Source organism: Crotalus tigris, unplaced genomic scaffold (assembly GCF_016545835.1).
Source record: "Crotalus tigris isolate CLP2741 ecotype Arizona unplaced genomic scaffold, ASM1654583v1 scf7180000017560.2302168, whole genome shotgun sequence".
Classification (NCBI taxonomy): Eukaryota; Metazoa; Chordata; class Lepidosauria; order Squamata; family Viperidae; genus Crotalus; species Crotalus tigris.
Window position 1 is genome coordinate 2,119,533 of NW_024096474.1, and position 21,060 is coordinate 2,140,592.

At 40.6% G+C, this 21,060-nt stretch overlaps 1 protein-coding gene across 1 annotated transcript in view; it reads left to right on the top strand.

Annotated features, from left to right (window-relative positions):
* Positions 1 to 21,060, top strand: part of PAPPA2 (pappalysin 2) — a 231,922-nt gene that overhangs the window by 145,107 nt on the left and 65,755 nt on the right. Inside the window, exons 12-13 of the mRNA XM_039348678.1 lie at positions 4,963 to 5,098; positions 6,511 to 6,721. Coding sequence (XP_039204612.1) covers positions 4,963 to 5,098; positions 6,511 to 6,721 — 347 coding nt within the window. The remainder of the gene's footprint in view (positions 1 to 4,962; positions 5,099 to 6,510; positions 6,722 to 21,060) is intronic.

Below are 21,060 nucleotides of genomic sequence, written 5' to 3' on the forward strand. Positions count from 1 at the left end.
TGCGATCAGCCAGGGGGTCTTCAAATCGTCTTCTCAAAGAAGACATGAAACGGTTGAAGTTACTGAGTTCTGGGGCATTGGAGTCATGCAAGTTCACTACCCAATCCACAGCTGGTCCATCCAGGGCAGATTGCATGATCCGGATGCGGGCTTTGTCGCTGGGAATGTCCTGCCCATATTCCTCCATGTAGCTGAGTACTTGGGTTAGGAAAAACCCCAAGCGTGTTGGCTCCCCTTTGAATTTCACCTCCAACGGTGGACGTCTTGGAATGGATCGGTGCCTCCGTTGTGGGTGGTAGTGTCTTCCGTCCAGATTGCCATCTGTGGTCCGGTAGGGGGTGGGGGCTCCTGGATCAGTAGATGTCCCTGGGGTTGCAGGTTCCACATCCCCCTCGGTGTCTCTCCCTTTGTGGCTCCAGGAACTGGGGCGGCCGTAGGGCTCAGTATTCTCCTCTCCTAGGGAGCTGAGAGTTCTCTTCATCAGGTCAATAGCTTTCTCTAGGATCCAGTCTGAGTACGGTACCCAGCTTCCTCCCTCTTCACTTGCGTGCAGGGATTTCTCCATCTCCTGCTTCCATTCTGGTTGCTTGGTCCCCCGTCTCAGGGTCACCTTTCTTGATTCCTTTCTCCACTCACTTTTCTTTCCAACGTTCATCGACCAGCGAGGCTTGTGGTCCTGTGTCTCCACCACTTCTTCTCCCGAGGAATCTGACCTCTCGGATCCCAACATCTGGCAAGGTTCCAACTGGGTCAGCGGCTCTCTGTCCAGGGAGTTTTCCCCCTCTCTTTCTCCATTGTCTGACATGGTAAATTTTTTGCAAAATCCCCCGGCAAGGGTCTCCCTTCCAGGTGGATTAATTTTGCAAGTCCTGTCTAATGTAAGGACCCACCCCACTTTGCATCTTAAGAAGACAGAACTCTTGGAATAATTCTTCCAACAGGAATCCTTTATTAAGAGAAAATGGTTGCAGGCATGCTAGACAGGACTTGGGGTTCAAGCTCTTCCATTCAAGGTTTTAAGGGGTTCCCCAGTAGTCCCACCCAATCAACCCCCCTTCCAGTGATAGTTTCAAGTATCACAATTCCACCCTCTTTCTTCTTTCTTCCGTCTGGATGGAGACTTCAGATAACTACATGAAGGCAAATACTCTCCTTTGGTATGCTAACACTTCGAGGTTACAATAAACACACATTCAGCATTCAGCTCTTTGAAGTGAACTGAAGGAAGTGAGGGCCGTAAAGCCCCTTTGTTCTCCCCCTTCTCTCCCTCTTATGGCAGAATCCAAAGATGGCAGAATTGGGAGTTTTTATATTTGATAATTAAAGATGAAATATAATTAGATTCTGACAATAAGGCTCGAAAGTGCATTGGATGATCCTAAACATAATTTTGCCTACACACAAAATTAATGATATTGTACAATAGTTTCCATATTCTACTAAGTTTGCCTTTTTTGATATTGGAAGATAAGATGACCTCTTCTGATATGTTGGTCATTGTATTCTCCAGATATGCTTGGAATAGTTTGCTTAGAGCTCTTACTAATTTTTCTGTTGCTTGCTGTATTTCTGTAGATATTCTGTCAATTCCTATAACCTTCTGACCCAGGAATAAATGGAGTGCTGATCTAACTTCATCTTCTAGTACTAATACGTATGAATAAGGAATATTTTATAAGGTATCCTGAGAGTTGACACCTCTGTTTTATCAAATTTTAGTATACAATATTCCATTCATTTTTTAAAACTTTCTTTGAATTAGCTGCTATCTCTGTTCTTTTAACATACCAGTTCGGGGTTAGAAATTCCTTCTGAGTTTGGAGATCTTTTGAAATAGTTTCTTGTTTCTTTCTTTTCTGTTTCTATCACTAATGTCTTTAAAAATGTCATGGTAAAACTGCTTTTTGTCTCTTATAACAGTTATCTGAAATTATTTGTTAGGTCCCTTCCTGAGATCTTGGTTTTGACTTCTCTTCTCCTCTTGGCAATTTAAATTACCTGTTCTGACATCCAGTTTACTCTCTTCTGTTTCTTGGTCTTGGCAGTTTCTTTTCACACGCATGCTTAATGGCTTATTTGATTTCATAGTTCCACAGTTCCTTTGGTTCTCCATCGATGAAATTCAGAGTTTCAAAGCCATTCCTGATGTTTTTGAAAATGTTGGGCATATGCTGAAAATCATATTATGAAAACTGTTTGGCTTGCTTCTTCCACTTTAGCCTATCTTGGAACTTGTACATAAACACTTTAGTGATCTGTTTTATGGTCTGTCCATAGTCACATCTTTGCTGGTAAAGCTGAGCTGTTCTTCTACCCTATGCCAAAAATAAAATCAATTTGATTTAATTATACTTCATCTAATGACGTCCACTTAAGCAGGCACTGTTTTATTTGTTTGAAGGCTGTGTTAGCAACAAATAAATCCTTTGGCAGAAACTGATAAGGCATTCTCCTGGTTTATTTCTGCTTCCTAGTTCATACAAATGAATTAAGTTTTCTTCCTTACTATTTCTAGCTTTAGCATTTCAGGCTACAGCCCCAAGCAGTACATGTTTCTTACATATTCTGCCATTTTGACATTGAACTTGTCTATGCAACTCATCAGCTGCTTCTTCTGCATCAGTTGTTGGAGTATAAATTTGTATAATTATCATATTAAAAAGATGTCTGCAATCCAGTTGATATCATTTGATCATTAACTTTGTTATACTTAAATACTGTCTTCCTGCCTATGAAAGCAATAATGTTGCTTCAGAGTTATTCAAATCCTGTGCAGTAAGTGGTAAGATTTTCTGACAGAAAATGTCCAATTCCAGACTATTTCAGTTTGCTGGTGCCTAAGATATCAATGTGTGGTTGCTTTGCTTCACTGTTTACTGTGTTGAGCTTTCTTTGCATCGTGATTTTTACATTCCATTTTTCAACTGTAATTCCTTATAGCACGGGTGTCAAACTCACTGCATCACATGATGTATCACGACTCTTTTTTGCATTGCTAGAGCTAGGGTGGGCGTGGCCTCCGCATGATGCAACCGGCCCATGGGCCGGCAGTTTGACACCCCTGCCTTATAGCTTCAGATTTTCTTTTTCTGCATGATAGCATCAGCAATTAGGCATCTCAAAAGCTTTAATCTAGCCACACCATCGACACAATTAGATCCACAGCTCTTCCTCAGTAACATGTTGAATTCCATCAGTTTGATGAGTGCATCATCTGGCACGTATAATTATCAGCTTCTTTATATTGTTCATCTATGTGGATGGTTTGGTAAAACACAAGAATGGTATTGCCTTCTGCTGAAATGATACTTTGGTCATTGCCTTTGAAGTGATCATCCACCTCCATCGTCTCATATTGCTGCTCCTGATATTGGGTTCCTATAGCTTTAGCTACACAGCTAGGATAACTGTCATGCCTTGAGTGGACTTTGCTGGAAATATTCTTTACTCAGTTCTCCCAGGAACAACCTCGTTCCCTTACAATGAGGAGGAATAGTATAAAATAGGAAAAGAAAATACGTTGAATGTAAAATTAATTTAAGAATAAATAAATAATACTTAATAATAGATGTCAGGATATACACATTTTAAAATCATTTTTATTAAATACTTTTTAATCTATTAAAGAAAATAGAGAAGAAATCTATTAAAGAAATTTATTAAAGAAAATAGAGAAGGGAAGAGAAATAAAGAAAAAAATAAAGTGCAATAAATAAAAAGAAAAACAAAAGAATTAACTAAAGAAAGGAAACTAAACGATTTCTGAGATTCTTTTCAACAGATTTTAACAGACCCATCATCTCCTCTCCCTCTTAACTATTCCAGAAATCCCTTCAGCCCCTTATTTCTCATTTTTTTCTATCAATAAATCCATAAAATATCATTTCTCTTCTTTTTTTAGCAAACACTTCATAAAAGTTTTCCAGGATTTTAAAATTTCTTTATAGTTTCCTCTCTGACCAGTTTTGCCATTTCCACAAATGTAAGCTACCTACGTGTTAGATTGTGGGTATTTATTTATTTATTATCTATTTATTTATTTGGATTTACACTGCAATAATATTTGGAGGATAATACTACTTCTGTAGTATGGATGAGGATATACACAATAAGAAGTCAGTGACTCTTTTAATTAGTGGCTAAGATAAAATTACCATTTCATAAGTTTCATTATTACAATGGAATTGCTCGTTAAGTTGGTATTCTTGATTATATACTACTAGTTTTCGAACAGGTGAATGGTTTATTTTATAAATTACATCCCTCTGGTTTCTGTGATACATCTCCAGAAATGACCAAGAGATGGTCCTGAAGAACAGTGATGGTGAATCGCATGTTTAAAATAAAATTATTGCAGCACAAAAGTGAAAGTATCAGTTGTGGGAATTCATTCTCTTATCCAGCTGAATCAGAATAAGAAAGAAAACTGTTTAGCAAACAGGATTGTGGGAATCAGAAGGCTTCACAGTTTGAATGTCTGGAAATCCTTAGAGTGATCCTTGATAACCTAGCACTATCTACATGGATACTGAATACTGAAGGATCAACCTAAATTTCAAATGCTATTAATTGAAAATCTTCTGCAATGGCTCTATAGAAAACCATTTCCTACCTCACTTATTAGACTTTAGTTTTGCTTGGTTAAGGAAGAATATTGTTAACTTTAGATTAACCATGATGCATGTTCTTATATAGAGTCCTTTATTAGCTGGGTTTTCCTGAAAATGAAATAGGGAGTTAACCACGGTTCATAGCTCTGAGAGTTCAAACAACAATTTTGAAGAACGATTTGAATAACCAAACTAAATGAACTCAATTTCAGATTTAAATAGGAAAATTCTAGGATAGTACGGATGAGTGATAGGGTGAAGAAGAAATTCTGTTTTTCTGTCAGTTTTTTGACAGAACTGCTGTTTTTGCTCTTGTCATAACATACTCAGTCTTTGTACTGGTGTTCTTCAGGTGTGTTTCAGCCAACCCAGAATGGCTACTTCACTTTTTGTTTTCCTGGCATCTGTGGGAACTTCCAGTGGTGACCATCTCAAACCATCTATGACGATACACTTGGGTGACATCAATGGTCACAACCATTTCCTTGGTGAGTCTGTAAGTGATATACTAAAAATTTACCTAGGCATTTCTGTGAAGTTAACACAACATTTTCCTTTCTTTCTTTGCTTTTGTGAGTAACAATGCATTAATAAGATTGCAGGTGATTTGGTAGAGTAAACACTACTTACAAAATGTAGATTGATCTTGGTTTTGCCCCATTAAGTATATTGTGCAGCATACTTATATGTGAGATGCAAAAAGTTTGACTTGATAGTTCAGTATAGAATACCAAGGGAAACAAAACATTGCTTTAATTCAGTGTTCTGCGTTATATAAGTAGCAGCTTTATTTGATGTTAATGGGCTGCCTCATGTCAAATCACAGATATTAGGTTTGAATAACTCCCCCCCCCAACTGCCCCCCCAAAATCTTTACAAACCTTGTAGGTCAGACAAAACTCTAATGTAGAATTTGTTCTAAAACAAGTTGTTCCAAATCATTTCATTTGAATAACTGCAAACTAAAATATCACTGCTCAGCAGAATGTGCCTGCCTACTTTAATTCTAAGTTAGAGTTTAAAGCAAAAGGATCTTACAAAGAAGCACTTAACTTTCTGCTATCTTGTCAGTATGTTGCATTCTTTCATAGCACTGATTTTTAAGTTTCCTTCTTTTCAGAATTGTGTTAATATCTTTGTTTAAGGATCCTGTGACTGGCTACTGTCCAGCGTCCCATTTCTTGCAGAACACTATAGAGTCTGGTGTGCCTTTATGCGGCTGGCCAAATATCATTCTAAATACATAAAAAACCCATATATTTATTGCAGTGATAGATTGGTAGTAGTACGAATGCTGTTTTTCAGAAGTGGTCTAAAAGATAGTTTGAAAACAATTTAGCTCTCAGTATGAATTCAGGTTAAAGATGGCAGTGAGGTTTTCTCGTAGCAGGGTTGGAAACAGAAACACAACTATTTTTGAAGCACCCAATAACTCCTCTTGATTGTGGTGCAAGTCCAAAGTGGGTATTGCTTTCATCTCACAAAGCTGTCCCTGCCACTTTTAAAGTAGCTTTCCCAGATCTGGCCCTCTTCAAATGTATTGATTCTCAGATAGCAGTTGAAACCCCAATGTATCAAATTGGGCAACATTAACATATCATTTCTCTTCCCTTTCCTTCTATTAAGAGGTGGGACAGGAACAGACTTCCCTGTGCTGCCCTCCTGCACTCTTATTCTAAGGTACCATTGCTCTGCATTGGGGAAAAGAGAACAAATGCTGCAATGGCAAAATTGTGAAGACTATAGCTCTCCAAGCTTTATACTGTAGTTTTCCCCCCACTCTGTGATAAAACCCTCTCTCGCACCACAAAAAAAACTTTAGGAACTCTTACCTATTTTTAATTTAGAGAGATTTCACCATGATTTTTTAAAAAATATATTTTCCTTTAATTTCTCTCAGCTACATCAGAGCTGTCATGTCAGCAGAATCCCCTGGTCATCAACATGACTGGAAAAATTGCCTCCCACCAAATCACCTATGCCTTGTTCAACTTCTCCTCTCTCTCTGTGAGCATCTCTGCAGTGGCTTTGCGAACCCGTTTGCCATTTGACTCTTCCAGCCCAAGTAATTGTCTCCCAGAGCATAAAGGCCATGGCTGCCAGAGACACAGGTAATTAGATGTTTGGGATAACACATGGGCCTCTTAATTATTGCTGCGGCTGAAATAAAATTAAGCATATTTTTTTAATCTAAGCATTGTGAAAATAGAGATATAATTTTGTTCACTTTGTTTCATCCCTATAATGTGAAGAAGTATTAGGACATAAAAAGAATCCTGCTAGATCAGGCTAAAAGTCCTTTTAATCCAGCATTCCATGTCACATGTGGGCCAACTGGATGCATTTGGAAAGCTGATAAACCCAGATTAAGAAACAGTAGGGTTAGGGTGTTATTTCCCAACAAGCAGTATTTAACGCATTCTGTTTAGAGTAATAAATTGCTGAATATATTTGTAGCCACTAATTGCCTATTCCTCTGTGAACCCTTTCAAGCCACCCACGTTAGCTGTCATTTAACTATACACAGTCTCGTAAAATATTAACTTCTGATGGTTCTGAATCACTATGTATTTGTAGATGACCTCAATTACTAACATTGTGAGAGAGGGAGAAAGCTCTCTCCATGTTTTCTCAACCATGTGTGATTTTGTGTTCTCATTCACCCTTGTTCCAAAATAAGAGCTCCATCTATTAGTGTCTTTCCTCATAGGGCAGTTGTTCTACAACTCCCCATAAACATTACAAATTTTTGCATCTTTTCTAGTTGTATAATATTCTTTAGGAGCAGTGAGCAGTATTGCAGACAAATGGGCTTTCATCATAGATTTGCAAATGAGTATTATTATATTGGTGGTTCCCTTCCTAATGAGTTGCCCTTTTTATAGTAACTTCTGTCTACCATGGCTCCGAGGTTCCCTTTCAGGTCAGTCAGGTAAAGTCTGGATTATTTGTGCCCAAATACACTGGTATGTATTGTATGTACAGTATGTATGTATGCAAATAGTTTGATAAATTTTGCCATCTATGTTGGTAGACTGAATTTTAAGTTCAATTCAAGTTGATTTTTTTCTCCATATATACACACTATGTCATTCTTCCTTTGGGATACATATGGTCTCCTTTTCAAATGTTGAATAGATTTACATCTGCAGATTTTCTGTAGGAACCTGCGATGATTACAAATACTGGTGAAGGAGTTCATAACATAATGCATTCTTGAATAAGTCATATTAATTGCAAATAAATTTTAAGTAGCTTATGGCAACCTACACGTTTTGCTGCTTTCCTCAGGTTCTTGTCATTCTTATGATTTCAGGTGTGGACATTTTGCCACATGTGTAGCACTCTTAGACTTAGTCAACTCAACTCAATTTGGTTGGAGTTTACTTCTGAATGATGTGCAATGATGTCAAAAAGTTACATCTGATTAGTTTTGCTTCTACGGTTGTTTGATCTGCACAGACAGTAATTCCCATGCCGACAACATATTTAAAAGGCCAGCTAATACAATGGAAACAGTTCTTGAGGCTGCAATTGCTGCACTTCCTTACTCCATGTTTATTAAATAATATTTAATTGGAGATCTTTGTCCCATCTTTCACTCAGGAACTCAATCTGGGTCACCTAGTGTTCCCTCCTCTTGTTTTTCTCTACAACCACAGTCTCTGAAGTAGATTTGACTGAGAGGGAGCCTTTGGTCCAAAGTCACCCAGTGGACTTCATTGACTAAGGATGAACTCAAACTTGATCTCCTACCTGTAATTCAACTCAGCGAGGACTACATCACACTAGATCTCTTACTCTTTAGTTTTCTTCTTAATGTTATCATTTTAAACTACAAGTAGTATTTTACATGCTAGAATGTTGTGTGAATTTTAGAGAGGGCACATTCACAGGACTTAGTATAGATTAGATTTTGCATGTGATGTCTTTAATAGTATTTCACATCAACTGCTGCAACAAAGGTCTAACCCAGCGGTTCTCAACCTATTGGTCGCGACCCCATTTGGGGTCAATCGACCATTTCTCGGGGGTCGCCAAACAAGGCGATCCGCCATTTTTCCCCCTCGGGGGGCGCCGCCGCGCATGGGGGCGGCGCCACGCATGCGCGGCACGTTTGTGTGACGGGGGTCGCCATCACACAAACGTTGAGAAGCACTGGTCTAACCATTTCTAAAGCATTTGTTACAATATAGTATAATGTTTGTAACCTCATAGTTAGTCTTGGGATGCAACTGAACATTTTAATTTTTAAAACTCTTAATATTTTAGAATCAAAGGATTCATATGAACATAATGTTGGCTTGATGATAAGTTGTAGCCTCATGGTCTGAAGCTAAGTCACTGTCATTGCTCAAGACAACTGAGAAACTAGTGAATGTGAGGCTGGGCTTTGAAAGAAGCTGCTTCATAAAGAAAATACGATGCAGGAAGTGTCCTATTTTGAGATCTTTGGTTTAAAGAATTGCTTTATGAGGTCTGTGGTTTTTTTCTTAGTAGCTAGGATCTTGGGAGCTCCAGCTAAGGATCCAGCTGAGTCCTCCTATTTCATATTAGAAATGTGGCTGCTTGGGGTCAGTTAATCTCCTGGGGGAGAAGCAAGAGAGGGGATTTTATATTCTGTAAGAAGCTATGGCACATGTCATTGCATTATAAAAATGGCTTATGAAGGTAAAGAAAATAGCATTTTCATAGATATAGTATGATCCCAGTGCACTTCATTCCAGGGAGTGAACCTTCTGAAAACTGAAATAATTAATGCATATGCAAGGGCACAGAGTCACATTGACAGATAACTCATTCATTAAGAAATTACACATATGTAGATCCAAATTGCAATGTAAATGTATTTCTGCATTGTAAAGAGATGTACTCTTGCTATATGGCTGGTCTTACTATTATCTGGATGTTTGAAGGAGAAGACTAAAAGGATTTTAAATGATTGATTGCATCTAAAATCGAGTTGACACATTTCTCTGAGGAGAGCTAAATAAATCTTATCTAGAGCAGGAATAAGAGAAAATAAGAGAAAAAAACATGTGGTCATCTATGAAGCATACCCAATCAGTAATTTAAATGAGTTTAGTAAAATTTGCTTGTCTGATTAGGTTTTAGGAATGCTAAACATATTTTTATTTTTGTATAGGAATTTTTACACATGATGTGATGGGAAATTCTGGGTCCCTACTTACTTTAGTGACAAACTTTTCTCTGTGTTACCCTATTTCTGGCTGCAGCTGGAAGTTCTCATGGTAGACATTTATTTTTTTAAAAAAAATCTACAAGTAAAACTGTCAGGAAGAAATAGCTTTTGCATAGCCTGCTTCCTGGCTGGCTATTTTTCTATGTATAATGTATAATTATTTAGTTGCAGGGTTTCACAACCTTTTGGTCTCCATGGATTATGTAATGTATTGGCCACACCTGTTTTAAAACACTTGCTTAATTTCTGACCTACATTGCTGTATTGTTTAACAGTTGCTGTTACTGAAAGCCAGACTACCTGTCTCCAAGCTGATAATGAGGCGTGGGGTGGGAAACTGTTACTTTAAACCAGTGGTTCTCAACCTTTCTAATGCCGTGACCCCATAATACAGTTCCCCATGTTGTGGTGACCCCCAACCATAAATTACCTGAAACCCACTTATACATTGCTGGGTGCTGGGGGCGTGGCCAAGTGGGTGTGGTTGAGTGGGTGTGGCCACCAAGTGGGTGTGGCCACTAAGTGGACATGGCCACCAAGTGGGCGTGGCAAGAAAGACAGCCCCGGCCACCTTTAATGCTGTGCCGCCGCTGCATGTATTTTAATGCATGTGTACCCTGCCTTTAAATGTGGAACCATGTTGTGGTGACCCCCAACCATAAAATTATTTCTATTTCATAACTGTAATTTTGCTGCTGTTATGAATTGCAATGTAAATATCTGATATGCAGGATGTATTTGCATTGAACATAATTAAAGCATAGTGATTAATCACAAAAACAATATGTAATTATATATTGTTAAATATTTATTTTTAATTACAAAACAATGAAATTTTGTGTTGAAGCATGGTGTAGCATGGGTAACAGTCTTAATATAACAACAGTAAACTACATTGCTACATTTTTCAACAGTATGCGTAAAAAGCCAACATCAGTGTGAAGGTTGAGGTTGCTTATTTTTCACCAGATCAGAAATTCTCAGGGCAGTTTTTGCAAGAGCACACCGAAGATCATCTTCCACAACAAGTCTATTTCTGTATTTAGACTTGATAACCAACAAGCTGGAAAACCCTGTTTCACAAAGATATGTTGTTGGAAATGGAAGAAGAAGGCGCAACACAGTCTCAGACAGAACAGGATATGACTGCAAACATTTGATCCAGAATTTTGTAACTGGCATTGTGGAGAAATCAGTTCTCTCTGCATCACTGTTAATAAGTTCAATGAACTCCTCTTATGCTGTCTCAGGAACATTTTCAACGTTGACTGTGAATGGGCTTCTGGCAAGTGCAAATGGGGTATCAGGTAGATTTGGAAAGTACGATGAAATTTCATCTGCAAGCATGCGCAGGTGTTCTTTAACAGATTTTATCAATGTAATCCTGTTGTCTGGTTCAATGTCATGTTCCTCAAAGAAAGCAGATAAGGTAGGCAACATGTAAATTTTATTTTCATCCAATTTTTTTTTGCCAAAGCTGCAGTTTCATTTGGAATGATTGGATCTTTTCAGACAAATCAAGGCACATTGCATTTGGTCCTTGCAGTGATAAATTTAACTCATTCAAGATGGCAAAGATGTCAACCAAGTAAGCTATTTTCTGCAGTTCACTGTTATCGCTGAAAAGAACTTCAAACTGCGGTCTTGCTTTCTGAATAAAAAATGTTTTGAGTTCATCACGAAGCTCAAAAACACGTTTTAAAACTTTTCCTTTCGACAATCATCTGACTTCAGTGTGAAATAGCAGAGCATTGTTTGGCGCATCCAACTCGTTGCACAGTTGTGAAAACAGTCATGTGTTTAAGCTGCTTGCCTTTACAAAGTTGACACAATTTATGAAGCTTTTCATTACTTCTCGTAATTCTTGTGGCAGTGTCTTTGTTGCTAATATTTGCCGATGAATCATACAGCGAGTTCCGATGACTTTTGGTGACTCATTCAGTACCAAACGTTGAAATCCAGATCTACATCTTAGCATAGCTGGAGCACCATCTGTGCAAACACTGCAAACCTTTCCCCAAGATATGTTATGCTCTTTCAGAAATGAACCAACTGTGTCAAATACATCATGTGCAGTAGTTGTTGTTTCAAGAGGTTTGCAAAACAGAAACTTGTCTTTAAAGTTGCCATTGTTAATATACCTCATGTAAACCAGTAACTGGGAACAGTTTGCAATGTCTGTAGATTCATCAAGCTGGATACTAAATATTGGAAGTGGAGCAGATTTAATTTCTTGGATTACCTGATCAAGAATATCAGCAGAGATGTCATTTATTCTTCTGCAGACAGTGTCATTGGACAAGGAAACTTCATTCACTTTTGTCACAAATTCGTCACTGATCATAACTCGACAATGTCTTTGGTCGCTGGCAACAGTAACTCCTCAGCAATGGTGTGAGGTTTCATAGCTCTGGCGATTCTGAATGCCACCAAATATGACGCTTCAACGGCTGCTACATTTTGTTTGTGGTACTTGCCATCAGTGTCAAGTCTGCCTTTCTCCAGTCCATCAGCTTTGGATCTAAAATAGTTTGTATCCTTGCCAGCATAGCTTGGATGCTTGCTCTCAAAATGGTGTTTACGTTTGTTAGGCTTCATCGACTCTGCTGATAAAACTTCTGAACAAAGTACACACTGCGGCTTCTCGATTCTCGCTGTATATATTGACGTGAAGCCATATTGTAGGAAATCCTCACTATATTTCCTTTTCCCGATGTTCTTCGGATCCATTGTCTTGAATGGTTTGCTAGTGAAAATATGTAACAATAGCTTCAATAATACAAAACATGACACATGGCATAGTTCAGTCAAAACAGTTCATTAAAGTTTCCTATGATTTACCATTCTCTGTGTTGTTCTATTTACAAACCCAGTGTTTCTCAACCTTGACAATTTTATGGCATGTGGACTTCAACTCCCAGAACTTCACAGCCAGCAATCACCAACTCCATGGGAGGAGTCTTACTCCTTTGGTGGAAAATCAACTCTACTATCCTGGGAAAAAAACCAGACTCATGCAATTCAGATTTTTAGCCAGAGATCTGAGACCATGAGAAAACACAAGTCCATATTTAGGTGGCCACATAACTGAGTATTCATCATGATTTGGGAGCCCAAGATGCACCACCCAATCTCAGGGAGTATAGGCAGAATCTGCTCAATACATAGACATATATATGTACTTGAATTGAAAAAATGTTGAGTTTTTAGACTGGAACTTTGAAGTGCTTAAATTAATTAGGTGATTTTTGTGTATAATAATATGATCTGATAAGGTATGATAATTATTTGGATATAATTTCAAGTTTGTGTAATGAACTGAAATAAAGTAAGGTTTAACATTTTTTTTTTAACTAAGTTAGTTATTATTGGAAGAAGAAATAAAAGACTGGTGATTAAAAGAGGGATGAGAGAGATTAAGAACTTGAACATATCTGGAAGAGATACTTGAAGTGATAATCTGTTGATGTAAAACAATATTTGATTATGGAAATTGTAAATTGATAAAGTCTTAAAACAGGTTTAGTAGTAACAGAAACTGAAACTAGAAATGGAATACCACAGAGATCACCAAACCACAAACCAGAAGTCATAGGCAGCACATTGCAGAAGTTACCAAAACTGTATCAAAGATCTGTATCTCCAGATCACCAGTTGATAGCATCAGTTGAGGCAAATTCTAATCCATACATCAAGAGGCCATCCAGTTGAAGAAGATTCATTAACGAGGAAAGGAAAGCAGACTGACACCATTTGACTGCACAATCAGCTCAGCTAGTTGACTGGCTCCCTCCCAATCCCTTACTGATCTCAGACACTGATTCTGGGCCAAACACAAGGCAAGCAAAATGCCATCAGCATACTGATGCCACCTCCTTCCAAAGTCCAAGCTGATTTCTTTGAGCATTTGTTTGTACTTGGAAAAAAGCAGAGTAGAGGAATATTTTTTAAGTGGATCTGAGTCAGTGGGAGACAATGGAAGGTTGCAGGACCAATTCTGGGTATCTGCAGCTCTGTATCTGGTGGACATGGCCACCCCCAAATGACACAGGTTGTAACTAGAAAAAAAACATTTCTCTGGATTTCAACACAAGCACCCATTTGCTGAGGATTCTTGACATATGAGTTTCCTCTCCCCACAAAATCTCCAGGAGAGTCTATCCTTTCCAACTATTCCAGGCTATTCCTCTGAATCAGCCATCAAAATGGGGTAGGGATGTGGGAGAGTTAAGAAGGGAAGATTGCCGCTACAGAGAAAAAAGTTCTTCTCTCAATAGAGCGAATTCCTCTTTGACTGGAATTACAGATGCATGCCACAGAAACACCCCCCCCATTTTGCTAATAAAGTTTAGCCTTTAAAAGAGGGGGGATAAAAAGACTGGCTTAGGAAAGTAGAATAATAATATCAATAACATCTGGAACATCATTGGCATTAACAAAATCACCATCAGTCAATTGCAAAAAGGCAGCCTTGGAACAGCTTACGTTCTGCCAAGATAGTTTGAAGGCCATCAAAGCACAACACGCCTGCCTGTCCCAGGTCCTTGGGAAGGACTCGATAGGACAAAAATGCCAAATCCAGTCTAAACATCTGGCTGACTAACCATAATAATAATAATATCAGCCAGCATTCCATTTCCTGGCAATGTGTTATTTTAGGGTGGAGAGGGGGGGCTGTGCATTTGGCAAAGGAAATCAAAAGTTTCCAGAAATCTTTCCTCACTTTTGGCATCAGCGAGAACGGGAGGAGCCCTGGAGGACGGACTGGCCCGTCTGCATCTTTCCATTGCTTTCTCCAACGTGTCCCTGCATAGACAGAGACATTTTGCCAGAAGGGGGGATGGGGCGGGGGGGGAATAATTTTTCTTTTTCTTAAAGTGACACCACATCTTATTAGAAAGCCACGCCTCCTCCATTCCACTTGCGCCAATCAGCCTCCAAGGGATCGCTGTCTCCCGAGCGTGCCAGTGTTTGGAGGCAGGGGAGTGACGGCAGCGGGCGCTGTCTCATGAAAGGGAGGGGCTACCTGACAGGAGCGGCGGCACAAGGCCAGCCGGTGCCGAGCCAATTGCGACACGAGAGGCACCGGCAGGCAGATCGGATGGCTGCGCTTGACAAGGTAGGGAGGGGGGATGGGGCTTTCGAGCGCTGACAAGGCAGTGCCCTGAGAGGTGGCCGGGCCGGGCTCGGCTTTCCCGCGGCGAGAGGGGCCACCGGGAAGAACTGGTTCTGAGAGGAAGAAGCGGAGGACCGAGGGGGGAAGGATGGCAACCATGTCTCTTCAGTCCGCTTCCTCCTCCTCATCCTCGGAGACTCAGAAGTTCACGCAGGCGCTCAGCAAACTGGGCACAGCCGCTGAGTTGCAGCAAAGTTTTTCGCTGCTTTCAGACAGACCCGCGAGGCGGACGGGTGGGGGGGGAGTCTGGCCAACAATCTACAAGCAGGACAGGGCTGGGATGAGCGACTCAGGGGTGGCTGCTGCCCCCTTGTTCCAAGCAAGCAAGGGAGGAAGGGGCGCACTGGAGGTAAGAAAACCACCCGCTCTGCTCGAGGGTCCTCCTGGATTTTGGGGAAAGGAGGTAAATCGGGGGCTGACGGAGGAGCAGGGTGGAGGCGCCATCGCTTGACCACCACTGTTAGAAAGGCTCCAGCCCCCCTCCCCCTCCCAGGAAAGCTGAGTGGAGTCTCGCTGGATTGCTAGGAAAGGATGGAGCGTAACTCTCTGCACCCGCCCAACACTGAGGAAAGCCCTCCCCGCCAGTCTCAGCCCTCTACGCGGGTTTCCTTCCAGAAAGAGCCCCGCCAGGCGCGAGCAACCCGTCCCCTCCCTTCCTTCCATTTTCTGCCCCGCTTCCCTCCGCAGCCCTCAGGGTTAGACCCAGCACACCCCCTTCGCCTCTGACCCTCCGCATCGGCCCTCAGCCTTCTTCCTTCGCCCAACCCCAGCCCAACTTCGGCTGACTCCGAGTGGAAACTGCGGCGATCCCTTCTTCCCCCCCCTCCGCCCCCAGCCGGGGCAGCCCAAGAAATGGACTGAGCCTGCTTCAATCGAGCCAAAGTTTTTCTTTCGCCTCTTCTTTTCCCTTCGCTTCTTTAAAACTAGATCTCTCTCTTTCTCTCCCTTCCCTCCCCCCGCCCTTCTCTCCCCGTTTTCCCTTTTAAAAAATAATAATTAAAGCAGGGCGAAGAATCAAGGCGCTCGAGACTGAGGAATGGAGTAAGCAGGAAAGTATGAAATGCAGGGAAAGAAATGGACCGGGCAGGAAAATAATAATAATAAAAACAGAACAACTAATATATATATATATATGTATGTATGTATGTATGTATGTATGTATGTGTATATATATATATATATATATATATATATATATATATATATATATATTCCTCTGCTAAGCAGGGGAAGCTCAGCGGTTACCGATTTTGCTTGTTCTCTCTCTTACTTTCTGCTGCTTGTTCTCTCTTGCTTTCTGCCACTTGTTCTCTGTCTTGCTTTCTGCCACGTGCTCCGAAACTGAAACTTCCTAACTTTATATAGAAAAAAGCTGTGCATGCGCAAAGAGGAGGGAGGCAGGAACGGCTCTGCGTACCACCTGTGGCACTTTCGAAAGCCAATAAGAGGGAGTAGCACAGCTACGGAAAAGGGGAAAAAAATGGCGGACAGCCTTGTTTGGTGACCCCCGTGAAATGGTCGTTCGACCCCAAATGGGATCACGACCCATAGGTTGAGAACCGCTGCTTTAAACTTATTGGTTGCCACCTAGAGGCTAACTGTATAAATAGCTGTGCAGCAGCCTTTAGTACTGCTTTTGTTCTGAGTTAATAAACTTGTTTGCTGTTTCAACACTCTGCCTCATTCAATGCCTAAATAACTGAAGGTATAACAGATTACGTAGTATTTTTTGAGGGGCTTGGAATTGCAAAGTGATGGAGTCACATTATCTGGTGGTGGGACTGCATTTGGGGAGAAAGATTTGTTTTTTTAATTGTGAAATTTTGTGCTATAGTACAGTATAGTATAATGACTGTCTAATTCTTAACTCAAAGTAGTAGAAAAATGTGCAGCCATAACAATCTTTGTCAGACCATTAGCCATCAATTTATATCAACATTAATAAATAAACAATTTGATATTTTTACATATGGAAACAAACCAATTTCCTTGGAATAGTTATTCCTAGATAGCCAAGATATTAAATACACAGTAAACCCAGATATCTTTTTTCCCTTTAGTACTGTCCATGAGGTTTTCATGGCAAAGATACTGGAGTGGTTTGCCATTTCCTTCTCCAGTGGATCACATTTTGTCAGGTCGGAAGGTGTCCAATATGCTACTGGGGAAGAGCGGAGGGCTAGTACTAGTAGCGCCAGAAAGAATGAAGCGACTGGGCCAAAGCAGAAAGGACGCTCAGCTGTGGATATATCTGGTGGTGAAAGGAAAGTCCGATGCTGTAAAGATTTTTTCTCCATAGGAACCTGGAATGTAAGATCCATGAATCAAGGCAAGCTAGACGTAGTCAAAAAAGAGATGAAAAGACTGAACATCGACATCTTAGGAATCAGCGAACTAAAATGGACAGGAATGGGTGAATTTAACTCAGATGACCATCAGGTATACTACTGTGGGCAAGAATCCCTCAGAAGAAATGGAGTAGCCTTCATAGTCAATAAAAGAATAGGAAAAGCAATACTGGGATACAATCCCCAAAATGACAGAATGATCTCAATTCGAATCCAAGGCAAACCATTCAGTATCACAGTAGTCCAAATCTATACCCCAACCACTGGTGCTGAAGAGGATGAAATTGACCGGTTCTATGAAGCCCTACAGCACCTTATAGAATTAACACCAAAAAATGATGTCCTTATCATCATGGGGGATTGGAATGCTAAGGTAGGAAGCCAAAAGATAACCGGAATAACAGGCAAGTTTGGCCTTGAAGTACAAAATGAAGCAGGGCCCAGGCTGATAGAATTTTGTCAAGAGAATACGATGGTCATAACAAACACTCTTTTCCAACAACCCAAGAGACGGCTCTACACATGGACATCACCAGACGGTCAACATAGAAATCAGATTGACTATGTGCTCTGCAGCCAAAGATGGAGACGCTCTATACAGTCAGTAAAAACAAGACCAGGAGCTGACTGTGGCTCAGATCATGAGCTTCTCATTGCAAAATTTAGGCTTACATTGAAAAAAGTAGGGAAAAGCACTAGGCCACTCAGGTATGAACTAAATCATATTCCTGATGAATATACAGTAGAGGTGACAAATAGATTTAAGGAACTGGATCTGATAGACAGAGTGCCTGAAGAACTATGGATGGAAGTTCGCAACATTGTACAAGAGGTAGCAACTAAAACCATCCCCAAAAAAAAGAAATGCAAGAAAGCAAAATGGCTGTCTGAGGAAGCTTTGCAAATAGCTGAGGAAAGAAGGGAAGCGAAAGGCAAAGGAGAAAGAGAAAGATACACCCAATTGAATGCAGAATTCCAGAGAGTAGCTAGAAGATATAAGAATGCCTTCTTAAATGAACAGTGCAAAGAAATAGAAGAAAACAACAGAATAGGGAGGGCCAGAGATCTCTTCAAGAAAATTGGAGATATGAAGGAAATGTTTCATGCAAAGATGGGCATGATAAAGAACCAAAATGGCAGAGACGTAACAGAGGCAGAAGAGATTAAGAAGAGATGGCAAAACTACACAGAAGAACTATACAAGAATGAGCTTAACATCCCAGATAACCACAATGAGATGGTCACTGACCTCGAACCAGACATCCTAGAATGTGAAGTGAAATGGGCCTTAGAAAATCTGAGCAACAACAAAGCTAGTGGAGGTGACAGTATTCCAGCTGAGCTATTCAAAATCTTAAAAGACGATGAAGTAAAAGTGCTACACTCAATTTGCCAGCAAATTTGGAAAACTCAACAGTGGCCACAGGATTGGAAAAGGTCAGTTTACATTCCAATTCCAAAGAAAGGCAATGCTAAAGAATGTTCAAACTATCGCACCATTGCACTCATTGTAACTGCTAGTAAAGTTATGCTTAAATCCTACAAGCTAGACTCCAGCAGTATGTGGATCGAGAACTACCAGAAGTACAGGCAGGATTTCGAAGAGGCAGAGGAACTAGAGATCAAATTGCCAACATACGCTGGATCATGGAGAAAGCTAGGGAGTTCCAGAAAAACATCTACTTCTGCGTCATTGACTATGCAAAAGCCTTTGATTGTGTGGATCACAACAAATTGTGGCAAGTCCTTAAAGAGATGGGAGTACCAGACCATCTCATTTGTCTCTTGAGAAACCTATATGTGGGTCAAGAAGCAACAGTGAAAACCGAACACGGAACCACTGATTGGTTCAAAATTGGGAAAGGAGTCCGGCAAGGCTGTATACTGTCGCCCTGCCTATTTAACTTATATGCAGAGCACATCATGAGAAAGGCAGGGCTAGATGAATCAAAGTTGGAATTAAGATTGCCGGGAGAAATATCAACAACCTAAGATATGCAGATGATACCACTCTAATGGCAGAAAGTGAAGAGGAACTAAAGAGCCTCTTGATGAGGGTGAAGAAGGAGAGTGCAAAAGTTGGCTTGAAACTCAACATTAAGAAAACCAAAATCATGGCATCCGACCCTCTCAATTCCTGGCAAATAGATGGGGAAGAAATGGAGGTAGTGACAGATTTTATTTTTCTGGGCTCAAAGATCACCTCAGATGGGGACTGCAGCCAAGAAATTAAAAGACGCTTGCTCCTGGTGAGGAAAGCTATGGCAAATCTAGACAGCATTCTAAAAAGCAGAGACATCACCCTGCCAACAAAAGTGCGTATAGTCCAGGCCATGGTTTTCCCAGTTGCAATGTATGGCTGTGAAGGTTGGACCATAAGAAAGGCTGAGCGCCAAAGAATTGAGGCCTTTGAACTATGGTGCTGGAGAAGACTCCTGCGAGTCCCTTGGACTGCAAGGCATTCAAACCGGTCAGTCCTAGAAGAGATCAACCCTGATTGCTCTTTAGAAGGCCAGATCCTGAAGTTGAAACTCAAGTATTTTGGCCACCTAATGAGAAGGAAGGATTCACTGGAGAAGAGCCTAATGCTGGGAAAGATTGAGGGCAATAGAAGAAGGGGACGACAGAGAATGAGATGGCTGGATGGAATCACTGAAGCAGTAGGTGTGAATTTAAATGGACTCCAGAAGATGGTAGAGGACAGGAAGACCTGGAGGAACGTTGTCCATGGGGTCGCGATGGGTCGGACACGACTTCGCAATTAACAACAACAACAAACCCAGATAAATCCCCAGTTTCTACAAATTCTTCCCTAGAGGGTAAATATGAAATTAAGCTCCCATTTGAATAGAATGGAGCTGGAAGGGACCTTGGAGATCTTCTAGTCCAGCCGCCTGCTCAAGCAGGAGATCCTATACCATTTCAGACAGGTGAATGTCCAGTCTCTTCTTAAAAATCTCCAGTGATGGAGTGTCCTTAATTTCTAGAGGCAAGCTGTTCCACTGGTTAATTGTCCTCACTGTTAGGAAGTTTCTCCTTAATTCCAGGTTGCTTCTCTCTTTGATCAGTTTCCAACCGTTGTTTCTTGTCCTGCCCTCTGGTGCTTTGGAGAATAATTTGACCCCCTCTTTGTGGCAGCCCCTCAAATACTGGAATACTGCTATTATGTCACCCCTATTTCTTCTTTTCTTTAGACTAGCCAAACCTAATCCTGCAGCCATTCTTCATATGTTTTAGTCTCCAGGCCTTTGATCATCTTAGTTGATCTTAATTTTTTTCAAAAGTCTCAACATCTTTTTTGTAGTATGGTGGCCAATACTTGGTTGCAGTATTTCCGGTGTGATCTTACTAGGGTTTTATAAAGTGGTACTAGTACTTCACGTGATTTTGATTCTATGCCTATGTTTATATAACCCAGGATTGTATTAGCTTTTTTGGCTGCTGCTGCACACTGCTGGCTCATATTCAAGTGATCATCCACTAGGACTCTAAGGTCCCTCTCACAGTTACTGTTTTTGAGCCAGGTCTCGCCTAATCTGTACTTATACCTTACATTGCCTAAATGTAAAACTTTGCTTTTCTCCACATTAAAGCTCATTTTGTTGGATAGGACCCATTGTTCAAGTTTGTCAAGATCTTTTTGGATCCTGTGCTTGTCTTCTAGGGCAGGGCTTTTCAAATGGTGGTATGCGTACCACTTGTGGTACTTTGTCACATGGCAGG